The sequence below is a fragment of the Rissa tridactyla genome, chromosome W (assembly GCF_028500815.1).
Source record: "Rissa tridactyla isolate bRisTri1 chromosome W, bRisTri1.patW.cur.20221130, whole genome shotgun sequence".
Classification (NCBI taxonomy): Eukaryota; Metazoa; Chordata; class Aves; order Charadriiformes; family Laridae; genus Rissa; species Rissa tridactyla.
In genome coordinates, this window is record NC_071496.1 from 1,638,575 (window position 1) to 1,660,476 (window position 21,902).

At 51.2% G+C, this 21,902-nt stretch overlaps 1 protein-coding gene and 1 long non-coding RNA gene across 2 annotated transcripts; one reads left to right on the forward strand and one right to left on the reverse strand.

The window, feature by feature from the left end:
• Positions 1–12,991: 12,991 nt before the first annotated feature.
• On the forward strand, positions 12,992–21,456 carry LOC128902000 (coiled-coil domain-containing protein 68-like). The gene is made up of 9 exons (XM_054184250.1): positions 12,992–13,201; positions 16,076–16,210; positions 16,791–16,916; positions 17,202–17,330; positions 18,424–18,506; positions 19,102–19,207; positions 20,375–20,458; positions 20,747–20,823; positions 21,325–21,456. Exons 1-9 carry the CDS (start codon positions 13,082–13,084, stop codon positions 21,398–21,400), a joined length of 936 nt encoding a protein of 311 aa, XP_054040225.1. The 5' UTR covers positions 12,992–13,081; the 3' UTR covers positions 21,401–21,456.
• Positions 19,065–21,503, reverse strand: LOC128902001 (uncharacterized). The gene is made up of 4 exons (XR_008463564.1): positions 21,428–21,503; positions 20,832–20,954; positions 20,009–20,124; positions 19,065–19,186 (listed from the first exon to the last, which is right to left on the reverse strand). It is a non-coding gene; the product is annotated as an uncharacterized LOC128902001 (long non-coding RNA).
• Between the last annotated feature and the right edge of the window lie 399 nt (positions 21,504–21,902).

A 21,902-nucleotide genomic window follows, 5' to 3' on the forward strand; every position in this document is an offset into this window, starting at 1 on the left:
ATCTTGGGTCCTTAGGCCTAGGACGTTGAGCATGAGTTGAGTCATCAAACACTGCCGGGGCTTCGCCGCTGAGACATGGCGCTTCTCTCCAGCGAGAGGCCAAGAGGAGTTTATCGTGTCACTTCCGCAATGCCGTGCCCAGGAGACAAAATCTGGTAGCGTGTAAAAAGCCGTAAGCAGCGCGATCATTTCTCGAATGCGGAATTAAATGGAAGTGGCACATTTTCAAAACTGTTAGAACAGAAACCCCAAATTTATCACTGTCTGTCATTTTTCAATATGTTTCTTTCTAAGCCGCGCTTTCTGATGAGTAGAATAATTATAATTTAGCTACAGTAACTTGGGGCTCCATTTTCAGTTAGCAGATTGTTTATCAAAATGAAGACCCAGAGCAGCAGCTGTAGGATGGGGAGAAGGAGATTGACGTGGATCGCAGACCAGTCCTGTGGGAAGCAGCTGAACAGAAGGGAATTTAATGACTACCTCCGAACACAAGTGATCGATTCACTGAACCCGCTCAAGCAAGGCAGCACTAAGTGATTGGGTTTGGAGGATTCATTATTCATACGCATTTATTGTGTAAATAGAGAGAAGAGACACCTTTGGATAGAAATCCAGGCCAAATGGACTTTGCAGAATTAAATTTGTGGGGGCTATTTTATTTTAAAATTCAAGAATTTCTGCTCTCCGGTAAGACACCGAGGCAAGTATTGCCTTACGTGCTGCACGCCGGCCTGGCCATTAAAGTCATCATGGGTTCATTAAAATCCCATCTAGCTGCTCATGGGCACGTGCATTGAGCCTCCCGAACCCAACCTCAACACATGGCGGGGGGCAGCCCAGACCCTGGGCCCGTGCTCAAGGACGAGTAATGGATTTACACTGGAAGAGGGGAGATTTAGGTGGGATATCAGGGAGAAATTGTTTGCTGTGAGGGCGGTGAGCCCCTGGCCCAGGTTGCCCAGAGAAGCTGTGGCTGCCCCATCCCTGGAGGGGTTCAAGGCCAGGTTGGCCGGGGCTTGGAGCAACCTGGGCTGGTGGGAGGTGTCCCTGCCCAGGGCAGGGGGTGGAACTAGATGATTTTTAAAGTCCCTTCCAACTCAAATCAGCCTGTGATTCTATGAAATCGCCAGCCAAGACCCAGCCCCGCTTATTCCAGCAGCGAAGTTCTCCCTGACCAGTGACTTTGAACCCTTTGCTGGGAACGAAAGGCTTTCCATGGAAAAAATTTCAATTTTTTCAGTTTATTCTCACACTCGTGTCTACATAGTAAAAATCATGTAGTTCATGTACATCTCATTTCCACTCTGTACGGCAACCCTATCAAAATAAATGTAAGTACTATAAAAACACACAGAAATTATATTTTTAAACAGCTTTTAAACTGTGTTTTTGCAAGTTTTTGAGCAGTTTTCTCATTTTCCATCTGACATTTACTGGCACCGTGTTTCCTGGCACGAGGACTCTGAACATAATGCCAAGGTATGAAGGCAAATGAGTTCCAAGCAGCAAAAAGATGCTGATATACAAACTACCACTCAGAAAATGACATCGGTAATAGAGTTTAAATACAATAATTCCCAAAGTATGGACTATAGAGTACTTGTAGCCCACCAGGAAGGCTAGTAAGGGTCCAAATCTGCCATAGTCATGTTGGATTTGTGTGTTTTCTGTTAATAGTTGATGACACAATTGCTTGAAAATGAGTGAGGAAACCTGGTGGGTGATAGGACCAAGAAGTGCAACAGAGCGTGTAGACCTCCCATTGCCCAGCTCCCAGAGAGACGACGTGATACAGGAGGGTGCTGTAAGACCTCAGAGCTCCGAGATAACGCAGCAAAACGACGCCGAAAACTCCTCCTCGCTGCAGCGAGTTGCTCTGTGGTCATGACCGTGACGTCGTCTTTCCAAACCCGAATCCACCACGTGGACATCACACAGCATTCCTCCACCCTTCGCCACGCTGGCTCCTCAGCACGGCGGCGGCTGCGCTGGCTGAAGCCCTCCCGGGCACACATTGCAAGCACCTGACTAATACTTAAATAAATGGGGTTTTTCCTGTGCTGAGAGGCAGGACAATGCCTCAAGGCCAAAGCTACGAAAAGAATTAGGTGTCCCAGCTATGTGCTGCTTTAAGAAGCCAAGAAGGAACGCGCACGCTCAACACCAGGGATATTTTCAGGCAAGCCCAGACAGACGTTTCTCCTGAACAGATCTCCAGGTTGATCACCAGCGTTTGCTGCCCAGCACGTGGCTGGTGCTGACCCACCAGACTCCTCAGTCATGTTTCAGCCACGTTAGGACTTCAGGCTTAGGCCCTGCCTTGTTTATCTCACCCACAAGAGCTTCTTGGGTGTATCTGCTGGGTGAGGGCCAGCTGGAAGCACCTCCAGGAGGATGGTGCCAACCCTTGCCCTGGTGTGCCCATGCACGGTGCGCTCATCCAGCATAAATCCCCCCTTTCTGCTCAGATGGGTATAGAAGAACATCATCCACCTACAACCAGTGTCCCTTAAGTCTTGTCTCGTACCGGGGTCAAAGCCACACGTTGGAGCTCGTTTCCTCCAGGATCACTGGGCGTGCAGTGGTCGAGGCTGTGGGCTCCTCCGGGCAGCAAAGCGGTGGGGTCTGGTGCAGCGGTGGTTGTCCACCTTGTGCTCTTCTGGGCCGAACTACAGGTCAAACACAGATTTTACGACCCAAGGCTGTGAAAGGCAGATTCAAGTATTTCCTCAATTTCCTGCAGCTGAAGGTAACGCCACGCAAGGCAAATCCTAGAAGATTTATACATTTGTGTATTCCACCATTTCATGAGGGGAAAAGGTCTGGAGGAAGAGAAAATCGTAACTTTAAAACCCAGAATGGAAGAAGACAGCTTATTTGTTAGTAGGTAAGAGAATATCACGGAATTATTTATCATCCCAAGTGTTCACATCGTCAAGAAAATGTGTGTCTTGGATCTTCAGACGACGAAAATAGCTCTTTTCTGCAAGCAGTCATGTATGAAGGTTAAAAAAACCCCCAAATGTCTGTGCCTTCCTGTGCTAAACAGCTGCGCGGCAGATCAGGCTGGAAATTGGTGACTCCCAATTTCCAGACTTTACTTTCCTCGTGCTAAGAGCAGAAAATCAGCACTAATGCTTTGTCGTAGCCAGGTGTGAACGTGACCAGAGTGGTCCGGGTCAGTTTTTTTCCTGACTCCTTTAAATTTCTCCGTGCAAAGAAGCTACCTTCCTAACTGGAGACCCCTCTCTAGGGTGGCCTCTGTGTGCTGGCTAACGAGATCAGTTGGTTCATATGATCTCGTTAGCCAGCCCTGTGCTGGCCCGAGGAGCCCATTAACGGAGTAAAGGCAACATGCTGCTGAATGAGGTGCTGGTGGTCTTGCGGGAATTTGTAGAATGATAGAATCATAGAATTGTCGAGGTTGGAAGGGTCATGGAGTCCAACCATCAACCCAACACTGACAAAACCACCACTGACCCACGTCCCCCAGCACCACGTCTGCCTGACTTTTAAATACCTCCAGGGACGGCGACTCCACCACTGCCCTGGGCAGCCTCTTCCAATGCTTGACAACCCTTTCAGGGAAGACATTTCTCCCAATATCCATCCTAAACCTCCCCTGGTGCAACTTGAGGCAGTTTCCTCTTGTCCCATCGCCTGTTCCTTGGGAGAAGAGACCGACACCCCCCGGCTACCCCCTCCTTTCAGGGAGCTGCAGAGAGTGAGAAGGTCTCCCCTCAGCCTCCTTTTCTCCAGGCTGAACACCCCCAGCTCCCTCAGCCGCTCCTCACCAGACTTGTGCTCCAGACCCCTCACCAGCTCCGTTGCCCTTCTCTGGACACGCTCTGGCCCCTCAAGGTCTTTCTTGTGGTGAGGGGCCCAAAACTGGACACAGCCCTTGAGGTGGGGCCTCCCCAGTGCCGAGCACAGGGGGACAGTCACTGCCCCGGTCCTGCTGGCCAGACTATTGCTGACACAGGCCGCAATGCTCTTGGCCACCTTGGGCTTCCCCGCTCCTCAGGCAGACCAGGAGGACACCCAGCCTTCCAGGCCCCACTCCTTCGGCGCTGGGACTGCACACGGGCGAGACACCCCACCACGGCACCTATGGGTGTCCCGGGAAAGGCAACTGCAAAGGAAGGTCCTTGCATGGATAATATCGGTCATGCCTTAAACATCAGCTCCCGCGTACACGCTTGCCCAGGGGAGTGATAGAGACAATTTCAATATGCAACTGGGTAATTAAATGTGTAAGACTCCTTAGAAAGGCAAGTAAAGTTTGGTAGGATTATTTAGTACCAACAGAGCATATAAATCTTGCCAATAACCACCCCTAATTTTAATTACAGTGGAGCGAGTTTTAAAGGGAGAGCATTTTGCTAGAACAAATGGTTTATTTGGGGGGAAAAAAAAAAATGACAAGCTTTTCGGTTCACAAGCTCTTCTGTCCGTATGAAATGGAAGGAACGAATTCCAAGCTTTGGTTCCTATTTAATTAATTCAAATTAGTGGTTGGTTAGACCAGGCACAATATTTATTTCATTTTGAAATAACAAATATTGGGAGAGGACCTATTTAGTGAGGAGTAAGCAGGCATTTCCTAGTCTTGGTTAGATGCTTTTAGAATGTCTCTATAAACTGCGGGAAGAGCGAGGGCTTCATTTTCCCGCTAATGTTGTGTTTTCAGCCTAGGCGAGATAAGAAATACTCTTTATTCTTGCCCAAACTACTCATGCAACAAAACTCTTATCTTAAAGAGACATTGACAGGAACAGTTAACACACTGTATAATTAAAGCAATAAATTAATTACCAGGCTTCCCTGGTGACTATTAAACACTTGAGGCAAAAGAGCTGTCTTTTGCTCCTTGTTGAAGGATTATTACTATTTAGTTTGAACATTAGCTGAACAATCTGGGTTACTTTCCCTGGTGCCAATGCGGAGCCACAAACCCCTTGGTGTGAAGGTTGCTGAGGCAGCTTTGCCAACGCGGGTGTCGTTTGGGAGCCGGGCCATCCTCTAACACGTTCCTCCAGGTTTTGAGGGGATTTGGGTTGGTTGTGACCGGTTTTGGGGTGATTTTGGTGGTTGCAACCAGATATGGACACAGATACTGGCTGTAGAAGGACTTTTCACTGTAGGAAAACGCCTCTAAGCCGTTGCCTGGGGTCGGTGGAGGGAAAATGTCACTGGTGGGACCCAGGCGTGTGGCAGCCTGGGACGTTTGGTATCTCTGGTGTCCTCGGTGCTGTGCAGGCGCAGGTGACTCAAGGCAGGCAGCAGACGAGTGACTCACGGTTTTACTGAGCTGATGGGCTTGTCGGGGCCAGAACGTCATCTGTCAGCCTTATCTACAAACCCTAACGTGAAACCTTTGTTTAAATACCTTCTTTCTGAGGTTATGGGTGGAAAGTATTTTAAAAGCTGCCAATAAAAGGCCGTTTATGCATGGCGAGCTTTGCTTGAAGGAACTTTGAATCTCTGTTACAATTGATAAATCTTGGCTTTAAGTCTTCCTCACTGTTTTCCATGGAAGATAAGCTTCAGATAAGCTCCTTGGGGAGCGGAGGGTGAGACGCGGGGGTAAAAGCAGCGATGTGTCGGGAGAACGCATGGCCATGGGACGCATGGCCATGAGACACATGGAAGAGCCGGCGGCGTGCCGTGGCCGGGAGAAACGGGAGTCAGGGCAAACCAGTTCCCGAAGAGGGATGCGTCACACCAGATCGATCAGCAGCCTTCCCACCAAGGAAATCCCTAGCTAGACCGGCGCTGAGGAGCAGCGTCGCGCTAATTGAGACGTGGGAGGTGGTGGCTGCAGCCATGAAAGAGCCATCACGCGCAAGGGGAAAAAGCGACGCAGCTGAATTCCTGGTTGTGTTTTTCATTAGATCCTCCTTCACAGGGCTATGCAAAGCTTCCTTCCGTGCTATTCAACAAGGTTCGGGTCAAACCTTGCCCACATTCGCAAATCAGCTTAACGCTTTACTCAGCAAAACACGTCACCGAAGTTTTGAGGGAAAACCTGTAACATTAACTTTTCTGTTCTCTTTTTCATGAGTTTGTGGGTATAGCTGTGTTTTTCTGTAGGTAAAAACTAGATATTTGAATAAGAACGTGAAACGGTCGCCTAATTGAACAAGCTGAAAGAGTTTCCATCCACGTGCTGAGCTCCCACAAAGCCCTACGGACGTTGTGATAGCTGGATCAAAACAGGATGCTGCGGCCAGGAGGAACGAGGATTCCCGGGCAAGACTCAATCGCCAACCTGAATTACCAGGGCTCGTTAGCCTCCGCCGCCACGTGGGTGTTACACGTGTGCGGGACACGGGTTAGTCCCCAGGTCCAAACGGTTTAGCAATAAAAATTGAGCGAGGCAGGAACAGACAGCGCTGCCGTGCCGGGACAGGGGGCTCATGCGGGGGTTGAGGAGGAGTCGCACGGAGCCCGTTTTTGCCTGGTGGACCGTAAGATTTGCCTGCTGTGGCCCTGTGGGGGCACCCGAGAGAGCAGCTCAATCAATATTTCATAAACCACCTCCAAAAAGAGGTATCCCCACGTCACCCTACATCAATGCTCCGCTCTCGCAATGGCGCCGCAACGTGCTAAATCTTAAACCCCCCAGAGATTTCCCGCGGCGAAATGCAGGGGAGTTGTTTGCAAAGTTTGCAAGCAGTTCCATACCCGGCTTCCAAAAAAATTTATCAAGTTGCATTTGGCCTCGCCTTTCTTAAGCAATAAACGCGAATGAAATCACCACCCTGGATTCCGCCTTTCTGGGCCGCAGGGAGCAGCTGGAGCCTGCCGGGGAGGTTGTTGGTCCCAGGAAAGCGCTAAAGATTAACCACCAACGGTTAGCTATTTAAATCGCTCTGATAACAAGAAAAGCCGCCTCTTGGGCTCCCCGTTGGCGAGATTTAAGGGCTTCCCTTGCTGAGGAGGAACCAGCCCGGGGGTGAGGAGTAGCTGGCAGCGGGGCAGGAGCAGGTAGGTGAGGTGGGGACCTCCCCGGGGGGCTGGCAGCGCTCGCCCTTCGCTCCGTGGGTTCGACTTTGGGTGGGCGCTGCCGTTCTCCTGTTGGCTCCGCAGCCAGGGCTGGGAGCGGGGCCGGCTTTGCCTTCGAGGCTCTTTGGGGAGGGAAGCGAGAAGGGGCCGCATGTCCCAGGCAGAAGGAAAAAAAAAACCCACCATTTTTTTCTTACCTGATTACTAATTAATAAGGAAATCCTCTTCTGCTCCAACGGAGATGTGGCGTTGGGACACAGGGCTCCCACAGGGAGCATCGCGATGGCCTTGCTCAGAAAAGGGGCCTTTAACCCCGGGGAGGTGCTGTGTGTGCACAGCGGGAGGGTCTCGACCCCCCCCCCCCCCCCCCCGGCCACATGGGCACATATGGCAGGGGACGTATGGCAGGGGATGTACGGCAGGGGATGGATGGCAGGGGATGTATAGCAGGGGATGGATGGCAGGTCACGTGTGGCAGCGGACATAAGGCAGAGGATGTATGGCAGGGGACGTATGGCAGGGGATGTATGGCAGGGGATGGATAGCAGGGCACATATAGCAGGTCACGTATTGCAGGGGACGTATGGCAGGTGACATACGGGTGTGCCGCACTGGGCTCTCCCCTGCCTGGGCAAAACCCCCCTCGGGTTCAAAATGTTGCTGGAAACAGAAAACCGAGTGCAGGCCGGTGTACTTGTGAGCGCTGTGAGACAGGGAGGGTGATAGTCCCAGGGGCTGGACTTGCCGGTCAAGACTTTCCTGTTTGTAACGGGCTTTATCGACCACTTCTGTCTTTGCTCGCCCGTCCTCCCTTTTACCTCCTCCCCCTTAGCCTGCTTCCCAGTATGTCTGTGCCTTTCGCCGCCACGTTCCGCCAATGCTTTTCCTTCGAGCCCTCTTCTTCAGGCTGCTCCCCTTTTCCTTCAAGACACCCGCCGCGCCGTGCCTCGCTTTTACCTGGATTGACCCCATTTTCCCCCTTTTCTCCCTCCCGTTTCCCTCCCTCCCGGTCGGCACCGATCCCCCCAGCCGGGTGGGACACCCCGCCGCGCACCTTCTCCCGCCCCCCCGGTAGGAAAAGAGGAGTTCGGTGACAAACCCAAGAGGGAACAGCCGGGGCGGGGGCGTGGCCTCAGGTGAGGGCGTGGTCGGGGGGCGTGGCCTCAGGTGAGGGCGTGGCCCGGCGAGTGGGGGCCGCCGAGCCCCGGCAGCGGAGCGGGCAGCGGTGGGTCTCGGTGCGGTGGGGGGTCCAGGGGCTGCCCGGGAGCGGCGGCGGGGGGGAGCATGTCCGTCCCCTCCAAAGGTGAGTCTCGGCTCCGGCTGCGGGGGGGTGCGGGGGCAGCGGCGGCCGTTCTTCCCCCCGGGGCACCCAGAGAATCCCCGGTGGCACCCAGAGAGCCCCCTCGCCGGCCCCCGGTGGCACCCAAACCCCCCAGTGGTACCCAAAGAGCCCCCTCTCCAGCCCCCCACGGTGGCACCCAAAGAGCCCCCTCCCCAGCCCCTGGTGGCACCCAGAGAGGTCCCTTTCCGACCTCCTCCAGGGTGGAACCCAAAGAGCCCCCTTGCTGGCCCCCAGTGGCACTCAAAGAGCCCCTGGTGGCACCCAAAGAATCCCCTCCCTGGCCCCTGGTGGCGCCCAAAGAGCCCCCTCCCCAGCACCCAGTGGCACCCAAAGGGCCCCTTCCCAGTGGCACCCAGAGAGGTCCCTTTCCGACCTCCTCCCTGGTGGAACCCAAAGAGGCCCCTCGCTGGCCCCCAGTGGCACCCAGAGAAGCCCCTCCTGGGCCCCACTGCGCTGGGGGCTGTTGGGGGACGGGTCCCATCCCCAAATTTGGGGCCCAAGCTGCTGGGTCTCGCCGTCCTTTGCTGCCAGCTGGGACCCCAAGTGCTTTTTCAGCATTTCCCCCAACTTAGCAAACCCCAGGAAACCAAACCCTGACAGATCCCCGTCCCCTGGTGCTGCCTTTCACACCCCACGCCCCCCCTCCTCCGTGCTTTTAATAAAGCAAACCCCCATTTGCTTTATTTCTCGCCATTTATTTCTTTCCCGTATCCCTGCCCTCGTTAACGAGTCTGTGGAAAGAGAAAAGTGAATTATTCTTCGCGGCTCGTGCACAGGTTGTTGCCGTTTGGATGAGCGAATGCCTCGTGGTTGAAAGTCTGGGGGTTGTCTGCAAAGTGTCCCCGCTGCTTATTTTGGGGTTTAATTGCGTGTTGTGCTGCCTGTCGCCGGTTATCTGATCTTTGCCCTCTCCTTCGGCTGCCTGCGGAAGCGCTTTTGTGCGGTGGGAGAGTATAAAAAAAGGTGTATTTGCCTGCGGAGGGACGGTCGTGTTTACGTGAACGTTCATGTATTCATAAAAACCATTTTCCCAACATTTTTCCACCGCTTGTGAGGACACCAGTACAAATAACCGCTTGTCTGGGGGTGCCCAGGCATTAAAAGGCGAATAAATTCTATATAAACTCCTGCTCAGCTGTGGAAGCAGTGCGGTATTTATTTACCTGGCTCTCCCTGGGGCGTGCACGGGGCCGGGGGGGTGGGGGGGAAACCCTGCAGAAACCTTGTGTTGGAGTTACAGTGCTCAGCTGGAGGCTGTCATGGACTGACTTTATCTGACTCCTCCCGGTAATTGCAATTAAATGGATTAATTTCAACTGGAATTACTCCGGTGCAGCCCTGCCTTGGTTTCAGAGCTGGTCACGCTGCCCAGCTTTAAAAGAGGTGTAGGGTAAATGCCTGGCTGTCGTGATTGCGGGCGAGCTGCCGTTGGTCCCTTTAAATTCGCAGGTGTCCCCCTTCAGCTGCCAGCCTGCCCTGGCTGTGACAATCCTGCCTGTCCCCTGCAGCCCACGCACCCGGGGGACCCATCTCTGTGGCACCTTCGGCTCTGCGGAACCTGTAAAAGGGTGGCCAAGGAGCCGCATCACTTTCTGGACAAGCAGAACCACTCGTTTCTACTGGAATGTTACTCAAAATAACGTTATTCTGAATAATTTGGGCTGTTCCTTATGTAAAGCGAGGGTGGTGCTTTCCTGCTTGCTGTGTCCTGGATTTTCCCTCCTGGGAGCTTCCGAGCAAGCCGCCCATGGTAAGGAAAAGCAGAGAGATGCGCTCTTATAATTGTAAAAACAGAGCTTGAATATTCTGCGTTTGTCACCCCTGCGTTGGCAATCCCGGGCCCAGCAGAGAAAAGGCGGCGTGCCTCATGGGTCACCCAAAGGTGAGTGTTTATACAGGGCGGCAGCGGGATTTTTCGGCAAATGCTGAGCCTCTGAAATTGTGCCTTCTAGCGAGGAAAGTCCGTCAATAATAGATGAACTTGGCGCTTCTTGTTACGCTCGCTTCCCGAGCGGAGCGAGTGTTTGCGTGGCGCGGAGCTTCCCCCGGGGCCGATTGCTCTGTAGGGTGTTCCAGGGGTGCCAACCCCCTGAGCACCCATCCCCTGGGGGCTGGGGGGGGGTGGTGGTGCTGAGCTCGGGGTGATGGTTCTGCTGGCACCCCCTACCGCGAGGACAGAGGTGCCCGGAAGAGTGCTGGATCCATGAGCTCCAGCTGTGAATCCCTATGGGCACATCCAGCTGTGCAGCCCAGTGGGCTGCTGCCCCGCTGCTGGTGGTTGCCCGGAGGAGTGCTGAAGTCCATGAGCTCCAGCTGTGAGTCTTTATGGGCAGCTCCAGCTGTGCATCCCTATGGGCAAGTCCAGCTGTGAGGCCTGGTGGGCTGCTGTCCTGCCGATGGTCGTTGCCCGGAGGAGTGCTGAGGTCCGTGAGCTCCAGCTGTGCATCCCTATGGGCAAGTCCAGCTGTGAGGCCCGGTGGGCTGCTGCCCTGCCGATGGTGGTTGCCCGGAGGAGTGCTGAGGTCCGTGAGCTCCAGCTGTGCATCCCTATGGGCAAGTCCAGCTGTGCACCCGGCTGGTGGTTTCCCAGCTGGGGAAGCAGGACCCTCCCAAGGACTTCTCCCACCCAGCGCAGAGCCAGTAGGTCAAGTTAGAGAGCTGGACTTGTTATCACTGGCTTCTCCTGGCTCAGCTGCTTCCGAGCTGGCAAACATTTCCATTCCAGGACTTATTCCCTGGGGGCGAGCGAGGTTTCAGCCTGGATTAGAATAGGCTGGAAGGAGAATTGATCCTGGGCTGCCTTTGTGTTGGGTGACTCAGGAGCTGCTGGGTGGAAACCAGCAGCCAGCAAGACAGAACAAACTTTGTTTAACCCCTTGCAGCGTTGGTGGGAACCGTCCTCTGTACCCGCGAAAAACCTCTTCTGTGCCACAGCTGGAAGCACCTGGGATTTCTGCTTTATCCCCCAGCCTGGATAAACTCTGCCACTGTGAAATCGGGGGATGACATTTGGAGGGAATGATTTTTTTTTTTTGGCTTGAGGTCAAAGCCCTCGAAGGTTGTGCCTGGGTATCCGGCTCCTCCTTGCTTTTCAAGCAGAAGCCATGGTAGGAAAGGGAGCTCGCTCTTGCGCAACCTGATTTTCCTCCTCTCTCCCATGTCCAGAATGGATGGGTCAGCTCCGTGATGGCCGGGGATGGGGCGTCTGCTGATGCTCCTGTATTTTAGAAAGTGGAGAAAAAGGAAAGCAATACGAGTTTTTATTTCAAATTTGTGAATCGCCTAAGAATTGGAGTCCTAGTAGCCCTGGGGCACTTAAAGCTCTTGTGTTAAATTTCTTTATAGTTAATTTCTAATTTAGCTTTCTGCTGTTGGCTGCCTGGGAGATGAGGTACTACTGAGATGTCCCTGGTGTGGGTGAGCTGCTGCCGATCCACCTGGGCAGTTGCGCAAAGCAGCTCTGTCCCGCTCTCCGTGGGAACGGCATTCTTCCTCCAACACAGCAGTAAATGTTTCAAGTCGCCTAATTATATTTTATTAGAAAATGAGCCAGTTAAGAAATGTGCTAAATCATCCTGGGAGTGCTGCAATCCTCGGTGTTGGGATGACTCAGGGAACGGGAGGGTTTGGCCCGCGGCATCGGTGCTGCGCTGTTACTGAGCCGAACGGCGGGAGCCCCGAGACCTTGAACTTCAGTCTTTGAAAAATAAATTCATTTTTAAATGAAATATTATCGGAAATTATCTGTAAGCTTTGCAAAGCGCAACCACTCTCTGTCTTTTCCACTCTGAGCCCATCCACGCCCTCCAAGCTCCGTAAGTGGCTTTATTATCCCTCTGTGCTAATGTTAATTGGTTCCAGACCCTTCAAATGTGCTCGTTAAAAAATCAGCTTGTCTGACGTGCAGCCGGGATGGGGCTGGAAACCGGCGTCTTGAGATCCAGGCGCTGGGTTCAGAGCAACGCAGCTGACACTGGATGTCACCATTGCACAGCGCAAACCCAACCGAAGGTGCTCGGGACTTGATTCTCCCTGCGCAATATGGGGAGGAAAAAAAGCCTTATTTTTTGTTTCCCATCTATCCCCCCCCCCCCCGTAGTTTGTGGGTTTGGTTTTTTTTTTTTCTGAGAGTTACGGTATCATTCAAGCTTTGTGCTGCTGCTGGCATCTAAGCAGGATGGGGATAATCCTCCTGAACCTGATTAAAACCAGTTCTGCTCTGGCGGAGTCACTGGGAACGCGGAGCCAAGCGTGGACTGAATTCCCTGGCGGCGGCCGGGTTACTGTGCGCAGGATAATTGAGTTTAGTTTATAGACGTCGCAGGTGGATGGTAAAAGTTTTGTTTTGTTCTTAAACTCCATGCCTGTGTGAGTTACTCACTTATTTTCTGCCTGGGAATCTCCGGCCATGTGTTTTCTGAAATAATATAGGATTGGGGTGCAGGTTGTTAGTAAAAAGTAATTGAAATCTTCAGTGAAAATAATGCGTGAAAGTATCTTTTCTATTAAAAAAAAAAAAATCAGCTGTCTGAATTATTTTTTTTTTTTTTAAGTGGTCCTTAATGTTTGGTGCTTTAAGCTTGCAATGCCTGCTTGGCTCTGACACATCCCTAAAGCTGAGCTGTGATGAAATGGGACGAAATAATGGGATTATTCTCCATCCTTGCGTAATGAAACAAGCCCCTCTCTCCTCTCGCTTGCGCAGAACAGCGGAACGCGCGGATAGTGATGACTACCCTGCTGCTCACGGAGCAAATAACACGAGAAGACCGCGGCTCGGAGGGAAACTACGTCCTTTATGGATCCTCGTGTTCCCAAATCACCGAGGAAGCCGAATACGTGAAAAAGGTATTTCTGCAGTTGTCGCTCTTCTCTTCCTTTCGTTGCCTCAGCAGGAAACAGGGGGAGGAAGACTAATAACGACTGAAAGAGAAACTTCTGACCTGCATGGCAATACGCACTTGGAAAACCTTCCGGGTTACGCATCGGTTCTAGAAATGCTGTTTGCGCCGGGGTAGTGACTTAATTATAGCCAACGCTGCCTTAGGTTGGGTTAAACCACTTTAAAACCGGTGAGGTTTTTCCAGCCCTCGTTTAGGACTGTTGCAAGAGACACCCGAGTGCGCGTCCCCACCCAACGTCACCGCTCTTGAGCGGCAGGGAGATGCGAGGAGGAGGAGGATGGAGGAGCCTGGCCGTGGGTAGCATTGGCACGGGGAAAGGCTCTGAGATGCTGCAGAGATAAAACGTGTCCCCAGCGGGAAGTGAAAGGGTGTCCGGTAGCGCAACTGATGAGCAGATTGATATTGGGCTAGTGGTTGTCCTGGGTCCATCAAAGGTTTATCAAAAATTGGCTGTCCTATGCAAAAAAGACGGGAAGATGGAAAAGAGCATGAATAAACGTATGGTTGGAGCTTCTTTGCTTGCTTTGCAGACAACGACAGTGACTAAATAGTTAGGAAGGGCAGGATGGACACGTTATAGTTGAAAAACAATAAGAATAACATGAGATATGATGCATAAAAAAAATATATGTATCTAAGGGTGCTCTTCCACCTGCTAAACAGTTTGAACATTGTGCTGGTGGTGCAAGCTAGAACCTGCAAGTTTTTATTTGAAGACGTTTGTGATACAACATCGATGCTAAGCTGAGCTTTACGGCTGGGCTTGGTCCCTGGAAGCTCTGAAGCAGTGAGCAACCTGATCTGAAGCAGAAGTGTTGGTGTGGGGTACCTGGAGGACCAGCATCTCAGGAGGTGGAGGATGACCCATGGGACAGCAGATCCTGGGCCACAGAGATGCTGGGAGGGCTGGAGCCCCTCTGCTGGGAGGACAGGCTGAGAGAGCTGGGGGGGTTCAGCCTGGAGAAGAGAAGGCTCCGCGGAGACCTTCCAGCCCCTTCCAGTCCCCCAAGGGGCTCCAGGAAAGCTGGGGAGGGACTCTGGAGCAGGGAGGGGAGCCATGGGACGAGGGGGAACGGTTTTAAACTGGAAGAGGGGAGATTTAGATGAGATATTGGGAAGCAATTCTTTGGTGTGAGGGTGGTGAGGGCCTGGCCCAGGTTGCCCAGAGAAGCTGTGGCTGCCCCATCCCTGGAGGGGTTCAAGGCCAGGTTGGCCGGGGCTTGGAGCAACCTGGGCTGGTGGGAGGTGTCCCTGCCCAGGGCAGGGGGTGGCACTGGGTGGGCTTTAAGGTCCCTTCCAACCCAAACCGTTCTATGATCCTGGAGGCATCAGTCAACAAACGGAGAGTGCCTTGGAGAGCACAATGTGCTGCAGTTTTGAGACGTATGAAATAGTCTTGAGTTGTTCCTTTCCTGAATGCCAGAGGAAATGCAGGAAGAATGGGCTTTAACGAATGCCTTTAATGTGTGTAATGACAGAGGAAATGACCTCAAAGTTGTGATTTAAGTTAAAAGAAAAAAGATTTCTTCATTCCCTTCATAATTACCTTCATGAACTTCCCGAATACTTGCTGTACCTTTGAATCTGAAAATTTTGTGATGAATTCTGAAGCATCTCATCATACAAAATCATTTACATGACACTATTACGGAGAAAAAAGTGTATGCTGTGGTGGTGACACCAGCTCATGGAGGGCCTGGGAAGCTGCGTGATGCTGAAACTACCGTGAATGGGTAGGACATGCCCTGTTGGTTTGGGTTTTTGTGTTTGTTTTTTTTTTTTAATAAGAGATCTTGTGAGCAATGAGACTCACCTTAGTAGATCTGGTATCTTATTTCTTTGCTTTAGCAGCAGAGCACGGTGATGATAATGTGAAAAGGCGGTTTTTCTGCATCCCGGTTGACCCTAAGAGAGCGCTGCAGAATGAGGGAGAGGAAGGATCAGTGGGCTGCACGTGGCTAATTAAGAAATAATTGATCACAAAAAGTTCTTTTTTAAAAAAAAATCCTTACTCCTTTCTCTGTTCTGTGCAGGAATGAGGTTGAAGAAAAGCCTCTGTAGTGAAAAGCAAGTGATTTATGGTTTGAACCCTTTAAAAAGTACAGACTGCCCTTTGTTTGTAGTAGTTTATTTTTAACAAATGAACTTGGTGTCGTGTACCAAAGCCGTATAAATGCCGGTGTGTTCTGGCAGAAATCGCACCGATGGCAGGTCGTGTTCCTTACACGGACCAGCTCTCAAACCTGCCGGGAGGCGAGCACTGAGCACATGTTTGTGAACGCCTCGGAGAGGGGAAAAGTGGTTTAAGCAACTTAAAACCCCTTTAAACAAGTGGTTTTGAGCAAAGAGGCAGCCCCTAGGAAGCAAAAAGATTTGGAAATGTGTCCAAACAATTAAAATATGCTGGAGCGAGAAGTAATTCGAAAGAAGTGTTGGACAATGTTTACTCACGTGCGTTTCTGCGGCCTCGCCGACAATGCAATATGCTGCGATATTGTAAAAGCTGATTAATTTGTGGGATAACACTGTAGAGAGTGGAAGAGAGTTATTAATCGGAATCGCCATGCAAATGATTTCCGATGTAAAGCCCTGGCGAGCTGAACAAGCAGAACATTTTAATTCCAGCTCATCTGTGGAGGTGGAAGAATTGTGCTGGCTGCTGCCCGGGAGCAACTCCGACCCCTTTCCCTGAGGAGCTGCCCCGTGCGAGCCGGAGACGGGTCTTTATAAGAAGCCAGGTCTTTTAGAGTCAGTTTGATTACTCAAGCTGTTTTTCTATTATTGTAAAAATAATTTCCACCTGCATTTCCTTTAGCAGCATCCTCAAGTCTCGGGCAGTAGAGCGGAGTCCAAGAGCAGTGGCTGGAGCTGCAGTCCCATTGCGAGGACGATGAAGGAGACGGAAGAGCAGCTGCTGCTGGTGAGCAGGGAGAACCAAGTGCTGAAGATCAAGGTGTGTTTGGGTGTTTTGGCTTGATTTCTTTTTTAGAGTTTCAGCTGAATCTGTGTGCTTTGCAGCCCAGTTAGAGTCAGGTCTCAGCTGGTGCAGCCCAGTGCCTGCTCAGTGATCCCATGCCGCAGCCTTTCCTTTGGGAAAGGGGCAGATTCTGCTACCCTTTCCCGGCTGCCTCAAACTCTCGCGTTCCAGCGGGCAACAAAACTGATGTCAAAAATCTGCTTTTGGGGACACATCCCATTTGGGGCTAGTGAGGCAGCAGAGTCAGCTCTGTTGGGAGCTGACAACAGATGGATTTCCAAGCAGTTGGAAGTGCATCTCTCCTTTTAAACCATCAGCCTTTGTTTGTGCTGGGGGGGTGTGTCTCAATACTGAGTAAATCCGCCTTTATTTGGAAACTAAAATACCTGTCAGATATCGCCCACAGGTGTTTAGGATTCCTTCTTTTTTTTTTTTTTTTAAGGGTAAATACTGGAATTTGATCTTGTAGAGATGGCTGATTTTTTCAGCATGCGGTTAGAACATCACTTTTTTTTCAAAGCACAATATATATGTGCTGGACGATTACTCTTTCTAGCTGGAAGCCACGAGAGAGGCAGGTATCCAGGCTCTCAGATCCGCCTCCCAGAAACTCTACGAGAATTACCAGACTCGCTCAGGAGAACTGAAAAAAAGCCAGGAGAATGAGAAGCAGCAAATACAGGTACAAATCTCCCCAATGCGTGGCCATGAACATCCTGTTCTGTATCAAAATATTTACCCGGGCTTTGTCTCTCCGTGCTGCAGACTCAGCCTAGGAGCTACTGAGTCTCTTCTGCTAGCACAGTGGGGAAGTTAAATAAGAAAATTAAAATTTTTTTGGTTTTATTCCCAATTCTTGGAATTGGATTGGTAGAGGTGGCTCGAAATTCCTTGAGCCTCATCTCTGTCCATCCGCTGCGTTCACCGGCTCCCAGCCCGCCCGCATTAATGCCGTTCTTGATCCCAGGCCTACAATCTCCAACAAGAAGAGAAGCTCCGGCAAAGCTCGGAAGATGCCAACCGCCTTGCTGAAGGCCTCAGGGAAAAATGTACCCGCATCGAGGAGATGGAGAAGCGCGTGCAAAGGATGGAGGAGGTATGTCTGCCCGCTCCTCGTGTCTGTCCCTCCGGCGCCGGGAGCTGGCCCAGGTGGGGAACCCGCCCTGGGAATGCCGACACTTGGGAAGAGGAGTTAATTGCTTTCAGGGTTTGAGGCATGCTAGCTGTTGGAACTGGGGCTCAAAAGGACCAAATTGAGAATCTTTAGCCCTAACTAGAAATTAAACATGCAATTTGAGCTCTCTCGCTTATTTCAGAACGTCTTAAAACCTGTAGAGCATCACGGAGGAGGAGTCTTAATTTGTAGCTATTAATGATGTCTACTCCTGAAGAGTTGCTCTTTCACCTTCCCCCATCGCTGTACTTTGACACGGAAACGTAGCCAACCTAGCACTAAAAACTGCTCCTTAACTCTCAGAAAAATGCCACTGTAAGCATCCAAAATCCTGGGCAGGCAAATGACTGCTGTAGCAATCTGACAGCTGCCCGCACAGAAACTTGCAGAAATTTTCTCCTCCTTTATTGTGAATTTTCTTCGGTGGCTTTAGTTGAGTTGGAAGACGCAGTGGCTCCGTGCATGGTATTTTCTCCCGTACGCGCTTGTTAGGGGTGGGTATTTCTCCTCTAGAAGCGCCACCTTAAAATCTAAGTTTTTCCTGTCCTGGGATTACTGTAAAGATGGGGTCAATGAATCTATTTCCATCCCGATCACATGCAGGTAATCTCTCTGATACTAAGAGGTTTGTCATCAGTTTTGTTCAGATTTTTCCCTCTCTGGACAAGGTTTTGAGAGGTGGATGTAGCAGTAATGTGGTATCCCCTGGACCCTGGGCATGGAGTCCCACAAGACCCAAGAATTTTTGCTAATTAATTAAAGAAGCGCTATTTTAACAGGGTTTGGACTTTTCTCATGGTAAATCAGTACTGTCACCTCTTTGGGATTTGACTCTGAGAGGTCAGACTGGTTTGTAGCTCCAGCTGATGCTGCTGTAGGTTGATGTGTCTAGTTATTGCTGAATTTTGTCTGTTTTCAGACACTAAGTGGAATTATTGAATGTACAGCCAAACATCTCTTGCTCAGCAAATGGTAGGAATTGTAATACAACTTTTATATAACTTTGTTTCCTTAGGAAAAGAAAACTCTGATGGAGAAGAAGATGTCATTTGAAAAGATGCTTCAACAGATGATGTCAAGGAACGAAGACGGCAAACGGTGATTAAATGCATGTGATAAAGTGTGTTTTATTTCTTTCTGGGGGATTATTTCACATAGAATACGAGACAATCACTTGCTCAAGTTCCTTCTGGGAGTAAAATTATTCATGATGAAAGCAACTGGTTCAAAACCTAATTTATTGTGATTGCTTGAAGAAGCCAAGATAGATATGTTGATGTCCTACAGCTCTTAGATGTGGATTCTGCTCAAATTCCTAGTACTTTTCCTTCCACCTTGCATGCACCAATTGCTTCCCATTCTTGATTCTCAACGTGGAGCCGATGCTGCTTTGGTGATATTGTGCATGCAGTAGGTAAGGCAATAGCCTTCATTATTTATTAATTTACTTATCAGTAGCTAATAAGGGTGGTCCTACCAGGCAAAATATGTCTCGAACTACGGTTTTATTTGTTCTGATCAATAAGGAAGCCTTTATATGTATGAATGACAACCATGTATCCTCAGGAACATTCCTGCCAAGAATGGGAACAGAAACGTCCAAGCTCTTGAGCCGACCCTGAGGTGGGATGGCAAAGCGATGGGTCAGCGATCCCTAGGGATTGAACCAGGGGTGCTGTGCTCTTGCCTGCAGGTGCCTGGATCTCCAGAGGCGGATTTCCACCCTGCAGGAGCAGATCAGCCACCTGCAGCGCGTGATCCAGGCGCAGCATCACAGCCTGCGAGGCATCATACAAGAGGTGAGGCTGGTGCAGCCGGGAAAAGAACTGGGAGATGCTGGGCTCGTCTTAAGTGTGTGTGCTGGGGAGGAGCAGCTTGCTCATCACACAGTGCCTGGTTTTGTGGCCCCTGCATTCAGACATCTGTATGCATTCAACATTGGGGCTGTTGGTTGACAAGAAGCTCAACATGGGCCGGCAACGTGCGCTGGCTCAGCCCAGAAAGCCCCCCACCCTGGGCTGCAGCCCCAGCAGCGTGGGCAGCAGGGCGAGGGGGGGGGATTCTGCCCCTCTGCTCCGCTCAGGGGAGACCCCCCTGCAGTGCTGCCTCCAGCTCTGGGGCACCAACAGCAGAAGGACACGGAGCTGTTGGAGCGGGGCCAGAGGAGGCCCCGGAGATGCTGGGAGGGCTGGAGCCCCTCTGCTGGGAGGACAGGCTGAGAGAGCTGGGGGGGTTCAGCCTGGAGAAGAGAAGGCTCCGCGGAGACCTTCCAGCCCCTTCCAGTCCCTCAAGGGGCTCCAGGAAAGCTGGGGAGGGACTCTGGAGCAGGGAGGGGAGCCATGGGACGAGGGGGAATGGTTTTACACTGGAAGAGGGGAGATTGAGATGAGATATTAGGAAGAAATTGTTTGCTGTGAGGGTGGTGAGCCCCTGGCCCACGTTGCCCAGAGAAGCTGAAACGCACCCTGCGGCTGGTTTCACATGAAGGCTGCTCCCACGAGCGAAGCCAGCAGGCTGACAACCTCGAAAGGCTGCAACAACATTTAAAGCCATCAGCCTGCTTCCCAAAGTGACAATATAACGTCAGCTCTTTTACTTACAGACTGCTTTTGTGTGTCTGAACTCCTGCTGTACTCCCCTTGCCCCGCAGAGCGCCCGTCTTTTCCCAAGCAGATAGTGGAAGGTCCCGCATGAATTCGCTTTTGTAATCCGGTTTCTGTGCATATGCCAACAAGAGTAGACTTGTTATGCTAAGGAAAACGTGATACTGTATGCTAAGAAATTGTTTTATAAATCAGTTTATCAATTATTTTGAGTTCTTCTATGGTAAAAGAATAGGGACTTGAATGGTCTGCAATTCCCCTGGGACAATGAGATGTTTAACTCTGTGGTTTTGTTAAACACAGAGATGTTTTTGATGTATAAAGGTTTGTAATCTCTTACAAACTTTATTTCCTAACTCTCAGGCAGAGGAACTGAATAACGAACTCAGAAGCCAAGATAAAAAAATCGAAAACCTGACAGAGAAGCTGACTACACTGGAAGCACAGGTAGAGTCCAAAAGTAAAAAGGTATATTGAAGGGAGAGAACAAAATTAGTTCTCTACAGTTGGCGGGCCCTTCACACCGCTGGGCTTGTGGGTAGTATTTCTTTGCACTGCATCTTTCACTCGGTTTTAAAAAAAAAAAAAAAACCAACCCCTAAAACCCACAAAAAAATCCCTCCAGCCACCCAAAAAACCTTTCTGGAGGAGGGGCAGGTCCTAGGTAGCATCTAGGCTTGTCCCCTGCCTGCTACGTTATGCTGAGAGGGGTTTATTTTATATTTTTCCTTGCAGAATAAAGAACTGAAAGACAGAGTGGAGTTCTGGTCTGGCCAGCCCAAGGCTAAAGTTTCCAAAGCTGTCTGGACAGAGTGAGTACCTTCAGAGGTTCCGCGGGGCACGGGGACGGCTGAGCCCGTAGCTCTTGCAGGCCACCTCTGGTGTCCCCACAGGGCTTTGAGTGAGCGGAGTCAGGCCTTGCTGGGAGGAACCAAACTTCATCCTGCAGTGAAAAGGGGAGGAAAAACACAAGCTCTGCTTCAAACTCGGTAGCTGGTGGGGTGATGGTGGTAGCCCAAGTCCTGACTCCGAGGCAGCCATCCAACTCAGAGGGGGCGTGCTCAGCACATCAACCAAGGGCACCTGCAGAACTCTGGACATCCATTCAGGATGAACTGGGAGCTTTTCCTGGGGGATACAGTCCTTTGCTGGAGTAGATCTGGATACCAGTTTCTGCTCTCAGCTCCTCCATATCCAGGGCCATAGTTAGAAAGCTCTGACTTATTTCGTATACGGTTGTGGTGGGTTTAAGCCTGGCTCAGGCAGGTGAGGGCGTCTGAGTGATCTCCACCCTCTTGTTCTTCACTCTGCAGCGCCCCGCGAGACTCTGGAGCTTTTGGAGCATCCCCTTACCTGATGCTGAGCAGGCTGAGGAAGCAAGAGAGCTAAAGGAACCACTGGATATTTGTCTCCTACCTTTGTCAGAAGGATTTTTTCTGTCTGTTGCAACCCGTAACTCCTACAGCCTCTTTGTTACTGCGAAGCACCTTCAGCACACGCTGCCTCTCTACAACACGTGCTGCAGAGCTGTGCTTGAACGGATAAAGCTGGAAAGAAGGCAAGAGCTGATGAGAGGGGTGGTGAGCTCAGCCCAGATGGCAAAGGCAGCCCCGGCCATGCCTGGGGGATGTTGCGTGGCCGGATCCTCTCTGCCAGACCTGCCCTGGTGCGGGCAGCGGCAGACACCTGCCTGCACAAAGGGACTGCAGCAGAGACTCAGCTTAATGTGACTCTCATTTAGGTAAGATTATAAAATAAACCTTTGGCTACCTGGCACACCGTTACAGTTGCCGCTTCCCCACCTGGGGGTGTAGCGCAGGGGGGAGGTGAAGCGGTGGTCCTGCCCTTTCAGGCCTTCCACCCGGCGGGCACAGCATGTTTTAGGCGTAGC